Genomic DNA, 9,027 nt, shown 5'->3' with positions numbered 1-9,027 from the left:
GTGGGCTGGTCAAAGGCCGCAAGGTTTTTATTGGTTAGCGAGAGAGGGGAAATATCATGTGACTCACGAGGGCTGAGCAAGCACAAAGCACCCAAGTCTGCAGGATTATCCCATAGCCCCCCCCCCCTCCTCTCCTCTGTGTCCTGGCCTCATGTAATACCAGTGCTCGTTTGGTGTGTTCCATGCTGCTGGTAGTGTGCCTTTTAGCCCACCCAGTCTTTCTTTTTGGCCCTAGGAGTCTGTGGTGTTGAATTTTCTGTAGAAATGGCCGCATGCGGTGTATGCCCACATTGTCTGTTTGAAATGCGCCAGTAATCTTCTTCTTTTAATGTCACCTTATGCGCTTCACTGTTGCCATGTCAACAAGAGACAATGGTCAAGAGATGAGCGGCAACCTAAGCCGAGGTGTGTGTGTGTGTGTGTGTGTGTGTGTGTGTGTGTGTGTGTGTGTGTGTGTGTGTGTGTGTGTGTGTGTGTGTGTGTGTGTGTGTGTGTGTGTGTGTGTGTGTGTGTGTGTCTTCATTCCTTAGATTTCTGTGACGCTTGAAGTGGTTAAAAGAATAACTGTCGAGGCTGTGTGCAGATGGCTAGAGCTGTTGTGCTGTGAAAAGAGCCGTGGCTGTCACAAGTGCTATTCTTGTGTCTGTGGAGCAGAAAGCAGCATGAGTTGCACCGTTTTTAACAAAGAATCACAGTTCACTGATCAGTTGCTTTTCTTTCTTTTCATGTTATTGCTATAACTGTGTAATATCTCTCTCTTTTTCCATTCCTCTTTTTCTCCCTCCCTCCATCTCTCTCTTTCTATCTATCAATCTCTGTGTCTGTCTGTCTCTCTCTCTCTTTCTCTCTGTTTTTCTCTCTCTTTCGTTCTCTTTCTCTCCATCTCTGTGTCTGTCTCTCTCTCTTTCTCTCTCTCTTTCTCTCCATCTCTGTGCCTGTCTCTCTCTCTCTTTCTCTCTCTCTTTCGTTCTCTTTCTCTCCATCTCTGTGTCTGTGTCTCTCTCTCTTTTCTCTCTCTCTCTCTCTCTGCTTCTGTCCATCCTTCCACAGCTGCGTTCCTCACACAGACGGTTTGTCTGGACGACACGACGGTAAAGTTTGAGATCTGGGACACAGCAGGACAGGAGCGCTATCACAGTCTGGCCCCCATGTACTACAGAGGAGCGCAGGCGGCCATCGTAGTCTACGACATCACCAACACAGTAAGGAACACACACACACACACACACACACACACACACACACACACACACACAGACACAGACACAGACACACACACAGTCTGGCCCCCATGTACTACAGAGGAGCGCAGGCCGCCATCGTAGTCTACGACATCACCAACACAGTAAGGACACACACACACACACACACACACACACACACACACACACACACACACACACAGACAGACACACAGACAGACACACAGACAGACACACAGACAGACACACAGACAGACACACAGACAGACACACAGACAGACACACACAGACTCTAAAGCACACACGCACAGACTCTAAAGCACACACACATGTAGACTCTAAAGCACACACACACACACACATATGTAGACTCTAAAGCACACACACACACACACATATGTAGACTCTAAAGCACACACACACACACATGTAGACTCTAAAGCACACACACACACACATGTAGACTCTAAAGCACACACACACACACATGTAGACTCTAAAGCACACACACACACATGTAGACTGTTTAGCCATAGACTCAAACAATAAACAACTCTGGTACACGTGTACCTTTCACTCGCAGGAAAGTGATTCTCTGGTCAGCAGACCGCTATGGTGACTGACTGTTAAAGTTTATGATTGTTTTTTAACGCAGACTGGCCTTTGCTCTTTCCGAGTCATTCGCTGCAGCTATGCTGTGCTGGGCTGTGCACACACACACACACACACACACACACACACACACACACGTCATTCGCTGCAGCTATGCTGTGCTGGGCTGGGCTCTCAACACATGAAGGTCATGAGTGCTTTCTCCTGTGTTCAAGGCTGCCTCTTCACACACACACACACACACACACACACACACACACACACACACACACACACACACACACACACACACACACACACACACACACTATGTAGACTTTAAAGCATACACACACACATTTAGACTGGTACACATGAACGTCATGAGTGCTTTCTCCTGTGTTCAAGGCTGCCTCTTCACACACACACACACACACACACACACACACACACACACTATGTAGACTTTAAAGCATACACACACACATTTAGACTGGTACACATGAACGTCATGAGTGCTTTCTCCTGTGTTCACGGCTGCCTCTCCAAGGAGTGAACAGCTTAACATTTATATATTTATATGTTTAGCGGACTCTTCCAGTGCAAGTAAAGCATGTCATTTATTAGCATTATGTTCTCTATGGTGTTAGCCCCTGACCCTGGTGCTGCTAGTACAGTGATTTACGTGGTGAGCTAGAGGGATCAAGCACACGTGACTTTAACTTTGTCAAACCATTTATTTCTACACTGTGCTACCTACATCTGAGGAATGAATGTATTAAGCCCAGATGTTGGTGTCAGCAGTCAGCAGCCGCCATCTTTAGGCAACACGGATCAGTGGCTGATAGCAAAAAGAGTCCAGCACGGATCAAACCTGCTGTCATTACAGGATTAACATAATTCAAAATGTTACAAAATGTAAAACACAAGCGTATTGATTCTCATCGCTCTACTACTCAGTAGTTTCCATTTTCCACTGTTGAGTTCATTGATGTACAACGTCAGCTTTTGACATTAGGGTGTAAATCTTTGTTTGCTGTTGCCTGTGTGAGGTGATGTTGAGTTTCTGGTTGTTCGTGCTCCTAGGACACATTCACTCGTGCGAAGAACTGGGTGAAGGAGCTGCAGAGGCAGGCCAGTCCCAACATCGTCATCGCGCTGGCGGGGAACAAGGCTGACCTCGCCAACAAGAGAGCCGTAGACTTCCAGGTATAGTTACGCTTTTCTTTTTCTGGCCTTTGCTTCCTAAACCTCATCTCTCTTCTCTTCCCTTTTGCTTCCTAAACCTTATCTCTCTTCCCTTACCTTTTGCTTCCTAAACCTCATTTCTCTTCCCTTTTGCTTCCTAAACCTCATCTCTCTTCCCTTACCTTTTGCTTCCTAAACCTCATCTCTCTTCCCTTTTGCTTCCTAAACCTTATCTCTCTTCCCTTTTGCTTCCTAAACCTCATCTCTCTTCCCTTTTGCTTCCTAAACCTCATCTCTCTTCCCTTTTGCTTCCTAAACCTCATCTCTCTTCCCTTTTGCTTCCTAAACCTCATCGCTCTTCCCTTTTGCTTCCTAAACCTCATCTCTCTTCCCTTTTGCTTCCTAAACCTCATCTCTCTTCCCTTTTGCTTCCTAAACCTCATCTCTCTTCCCTTTTGCTTCCTAAACCTTATCTCTCTTCCCTTTTGCTTCCTAAACCTCATCTCTCTTCCCTTTTGCTTCCTAAACCTCATCTCTCTTCCCTTTTGCTTCCTAAACCTCATCTCTCTTCCCTTTTGCTTCCTAAACCTCATCTCTCTTCCCTTTTGCTTCCTAAACCTTATCTCTCTTCCCTTTTGCTTCCTAAACCTCATCGCTCTTCCCTTTTGCTTCCTAAACCTTATCTCTCTTCCGTTTTGCTTCCTAAACCTCATCTCTCTTCCCTTTTGCTTCCTAAACCTCATCTCTCTTCCCTTTTGCTTCCTAAACCTCATCGCTCTTCCCTTTTGCTTCCTAAACCTTATCTCTCTTCCCTTTTGCTTCCTAAACCTCATCTCTCTTCCCTTTTGCTTCCTAAACCTCATCTCTCTTCCCTTTTGCTTCCTAAACCTCATCTCTCTTCCCTTTTGCTTCCTAAACCTCATCTCTCTTCCCTTTTGCTTCCTAAACCTCATCTCTCTTCCCTTTTGCTTCCTAAACCTCATCTCTCTTCCCTTTTGCTTCCTAAACCTCATCGCTCTTCCCTTTTGCTTCCTAAACCTCATTTCTCTTCCCTTTTGCTTCCTAAACCTCATCTCTCTTCCCTTTTGCTTCCTAAACCTCATCTCTCTTCCCTTTTGCTTCCTAAACCTCATCTCTCTTCCCTTTTGCTTCCTAAACCTCATCTCTCTTCCCTTTTGCTTCCTAAACCTCATCTCTCTTCCCTTTTGCTTCCTAAACCTCATCGCTCTTCCCTTTTGCTTCCTAAACCTCATCTCTCTTCCCTTTTGCTTCCTAAACCTCATCTCTCTTCCCTTTTGCTTCCTAAACCTCATCTCTCTTCCCTTTTGGTTTCTAAACCTTATCTCGCTTCCCTTTTTGGCAAACGTTAACATTCAGCCCTTCCTGACTGACTCTTCTTTGTCTGTCTCGTTCTCTCTGTCTCTCTCTCTCTCTCTTCTTTCTTTCTCTTTTCTCTCTCTCTCTCTCTCTCTCTCTCTCTTTTTGTTCTTTCTTTCTTTCTCTCTCTCTCTTTCTCTCTCTCTCTCTCTCTCTCTCTCTAACGCTTATGCTTCCAATGCTTTTTTTGACCCCAGGAAGCCCAAGGCTACGCAGACGACAATAGCCTGCTCTTCATGGAAACTTCTGCCAAAACTGCGATGAACGTCAATGAGATTTTCATGGCCATAGGTAAGGCGTGCAAAAAAAAACACTTGACATTATCGGAGCCTGCTTGCATATAATACAAATGATTAATTCTCAAGCCATGAAGGAAGCCTACTACAGAGTGTTAGAGCACTGCTTGAATCAGCCGTTGTCGGTGCCATTTAGGTTAAGGGCTAGATGATTGTTCTGTAAAATGTTGACAGGGGTCTTTGTACCAGAAGGCAAATCAAATGTATGATTACAGGGCTGCAGCCTACTCTAATAGGGTGCTGCACAGTATGCCAGTCACAGGTGAGCAACATGCTAATAGTGTTTCAGTCCAGTCACGCTGCACAGTATGCCAGTCACAGGTGAGCAACAGGCTAATAGTGTTTCAGTCCAGTAACACTGCACAGAGCTCTATAGGTCGAGAGAGGAGTGTGTCGTGCTAATAGTGTTTCAGTCCAGTAACACTGCACAGAGCTCTATAGGTCGAGAGAGGAGTGTGTCGTGCTAATAGTGTTTCAGTCCAGTAACACTGCACAGAGCTCTATAGGTCGAGAGAGGAGTGTGTCGTGCTAATAGTGTTTCAGTCCAGTAACACTGCACAGAGCTCTATAGGTCGAGAGAGGAGTGTGTCGTGCTAATAGTGTTTCAGTCCAGTAACACTGCACAGAGCTCTATAGGTCGAGAGAGGAGTGTGTCGTGCTAATAGTGTTTCAGTCCACTAACACTACACAGAGCGCTATAGGTCGAGAGAGGAGTGTGTCGTGCTAACTCATTTTGGGAAGAGGGTCTGGCCTCACTCCATTTGGAGATAGTTTCCAGTTGTTCCATGTTAATGGGTGTAGACTTTGGGTGGTGTAGGGCTATTTTTGAAACCATTGGACAAGCCTTTAACCAATGGGCAGTGACCGCTATGTGATTACTTCCTACTTCGCCACCAACGGTACAAGCTGATAGGCCTTTCCCAAACCCCGTTGGCAGTAAGGCAACGATGTCTTTGCCCTCTGATAATTTGACACGTTCCTCTTGCTCCAGCTTCAGTAGCATTGCTACTATTGTTTGTATCGCTTTGTCTAGCTTTAGCACTGCCGCCATCGTTGTAACGACATTTGAAACAAACGCTTCATTTTAACCTCATCGCACTTAGCCACCACCACTGGTCTCTGATTGAATGGCCCCTCCCTCAATTCATCTTGTGAGGTCCAGATTATAATCTCAACGGAAACTGATCAGGGAGCAGTAGGTGGGTGAAGCCAGGCTAGTTCTGAACTACTCCTGGACCTCATTAAAGGCGTATTTGATGTTCTTGTTTCAGCTCAATTAAGTATGTGCTGCTAAGCAAGTATGTAGAGCAGGGAATGATGAATAATGCATAGTGCAGAAGAGGCTTCAAAAGCACTGACTTTAACACCAGAGAGGTTTGTTTCTGTTACATTTACATTACGTCATTTAGCAGACGCTTTTATCCAAAGCGACTTACAAGGATGTATACACATTTCTTACATTTACACTGACAGCACACTGCACATCAGGAGCAATTAGGGGTTCAGTGTCTTGCTCAAGGACACTTCATCAGGGAATCGCACTAGCAACCTTCTGATTACTAAACGACTTCTCTACCTCCTGGACCACTGTCGCCCCGTTAGTGTGCTGTTTTCTGTGCATCATAGGCTAGGTGCACGAAATACTCAGTGTGGGCTGTTTGTTTCCTGTTTAGCCAGGTGTATTTGAACCTGCCGCTATTCTGAATGTAATTAGCGTCTACACGGACCTGGTTAGGTGTTGCACCTAGTGAATCAGCGTTACGATAAAGAAGGACGTGTAGACACTAATTACATTCAGAATAGTGGCAGGTTCAAACACACCTGGCTAAACAGGAAACAAACAGCACACACTGAGTATTTCGTGCACCTAGCCTATTCTGAGCCGGTCTTGTTTCTCCCCCCCCCCCCAGCAAAGAAACTGCCGAAGAACGAGCCAGCGGGCGGAGCTGGAGCCGGAGGCCGCGCGAGGGGCGGAGTCGATCTTCAGGAGGCGGCCCCTCAGAGCAGAAGTAGCCAGTGCTGCGGCGGCGGGAACTAACTAATCGACCAATCACAGGCCAGCGATAACAAAATGACCCGAGAGTATCAAGAGACACACCAACAGACAGTATCAGTGGATATACACACACATACACACACACACACACACACACACATACACCCATCAGTGTGAATCATCAGTTTGAAATGACTGTCAACCGAGTCCACACACACACACACAAAAAAAAATAATTTTGTAGACTGTAGATGTAAACCCAACCCCACATGTCTGTACACACTTCATGACCACTCCAAAACATCCTTATATGCAGTGGGATAGTGTCAGACCAGTAAACTAACTGCCTGAGTTTATGAATTGATCTTTTGATAATGAAAGTGACAGTGTCTGCATAGTCTGTGGCTCTCTGTCCAAGAAACCAATGCATAAACCAGCCCAGCCGACTGTGTACAGAGCACACACACAGTTCCAGAATCCCATCACATCACACACACACACACGTTAGATCTCAACTGTTAATGTTTGCAAAAACAAACACACAAACAGAAAACACAATTCCCGCTCCATTGTGGAAGTGAATAATTGGAACCAGTCGCACTTCAGGGCCTAGTGTCCTTCTCAGTGTTTGTCTCTGTCCTTTAAAGAGAAAATAAAATCACAAAAAAACACAGCTGAAAGGAATAACAGACGCCCTCCCTTCCTCCCTCCCTCCCTCGCTCCCTTGCTTTCTCTCTCTCTCCATCTCTCTCAATCTCTTGCCTTCTGTCATTCGTTCTCCCTCCATTTAGCCACAGTATTTCAATGATGTTTTATTAAGCTACCCTCAGATCTTCCCAGCCACCCCTCATTTCTCCTGGGCGGGTGCATGTAGCCAAAATGATTGCTCTTTCCTTTCCCATGCGGGACGAGACGACGAAGGGAGAGTGTTTTTGTTTTTGTTTTGTAAATGATTATTCACGGGAGAGGGACAGAAGATGGTGGGGGATGTCTTTTTTTCCCTTCAGGTTTTGTAGATTCTGTATTATGTCATTGTCCTTATTAATGTTGTTATTATGATTATCTTTGTCGTCATACTACTACTACTACTACTACATTTGGCACAAACAAATGGAATATGATTTCATAGGCTAGACCCTCTTTATATTTTTATGTGCTCCGTTTCCCCCCCCAATCAATTTCCCAGATATCCAACTATATGCATAGTGCATTAACACTTGTTATTACACAAACGACATCTAGCATTAATGAGCTGTCTTTTGTTTTTGTTTTTTTTAATCATTCAGATATGAAATTACAGATGTGAAATTGAATTAACAGCATACGTAGTCAGACCAGATTTTCTTTTCTCTTTGACCAAAATCACGATCATGTGTATTGAGAAAAAAAAAATATGATGTATTTGTACAATGTATTTTTGAACAGCACTTTACACCTGAAGGGCCCAGCCACAAGTTATTGAGGCCTCCATTGTTGAGTTTCACACAACACCTCCGTAAGACCCACATAAACATTAAAACCGTGATAACTGATCATCGACATGAGGTGCCATGACATTCCGGATGTCAGGAAAATGAGACACTTTTGCCAGTTTGGTTTGAAGTAGTCACCATTGTTCATGTTCTACCAGTGAACATGTACTATATTGCTTGACAATACATAGGATAGCTTTTGTGTCGAGACGCCCTTCAAGTAAAGTGCTACTGTATTTTCTTTCTCCTATTCATACATGTAACCAATCAGTAGTAACTGTCAATACAGAACCTTCCCAATATTAAATACTGTCATCCTCAACTTTTTTTTCCTATGGAGAAAAGATTCCTCTACTTCCGAGGTCTGTGGTATTGAGTGCTCTTGGTCTACCAGTCCCACCATGGTTTAGTTTTTTCTGTTTGTCTCTCTTTTTTTACTTTTCTTATTGGGAGGGATTCTTCTGAATGGTGTTGTCGGTGTCTCTTGTGGCATCTCTGACCAGCACAATGATCTTTGATCTTTTGTTTGTTTTGTTTTCGTTTTGTTTCGGGTTTTTTTTTTTTGCGGAGGGGTATGGGAGAATGGCAGAAAAGGGGTGTGGGGGGGGATGTCATAAAAACCGCTTATTGTAATTTTACCAATAAACATGGGGAAAGGTAAGTCACTATGGCTCTGTCTGTTTACTAGGATATGGCCATATGTCTTTTTTTTGCATGAGTATTGTCTTTCGTGACCAGTGATGTTCATTGCCCGACAAATAGGATGTCAAATGAATCCGGTCAAGATGCATATAAGACTAAAATGGAGGGCATATCTTCGCGTATGGACACGAGTAGACTGGATGGCTTAATTGTTGAAGATGGTATGTCTTTGATGGCCTGTGTATTGCATGTGAAAATTAAGT

At 44.5% G+C, this 9,027-nt stretch overlaps 1 protein-coding gene across 1 annotated transcript in view; it reads left to right on the top strand.

Annotated features, from left to right (window-relative positions):
- The window catches only part of rab5c (RAB5C, member RAS oncogene family), a 16,903-nt gene extending 8,234 nt beyond the window's left edge, over positions 1–8,669 (top strand). The window contains exons 3-6 of the mRNA XM_080856796.1: positions 1,051–1,202; positions 2,880–3,002; positions 4,556–4,649; positions 6,565–8,669. Coding sequence (XP_080712922.1) covers positions 1,051–1,202; positions 2,880–3,002; positions 4,556–4,649; positions 6,565–6,692 — 497 coding nt within the window. The 3' untranslated portion in view covers positions 6,693–8,669. The remainder of the gene's footprint in view (positions 1–1,050; positions 1,203–2,879; positions 3,003–4,555; positions 4,650–6,564) is intronic.
- Positions 8,670–9,027: the final 358 nt, after the last annotated feature.

This window comes from Sprattus sprattus (assembly GCF_963457725.1).
Source record: "Sprattus sprattus genome assembly, chromosome: 18".
Lineage (NCBI taxonomy): Eukaryota > Metazoa > Chordata > Actinopteri > Clupeiformes > Clupeidae > Sprattus > Sprattus sprattus.
The sequence above is the reverse complement of the archived record's forward strand: the minus strand, read 5'-3'. Positions and strand labels throughout refer to the sequence as shown.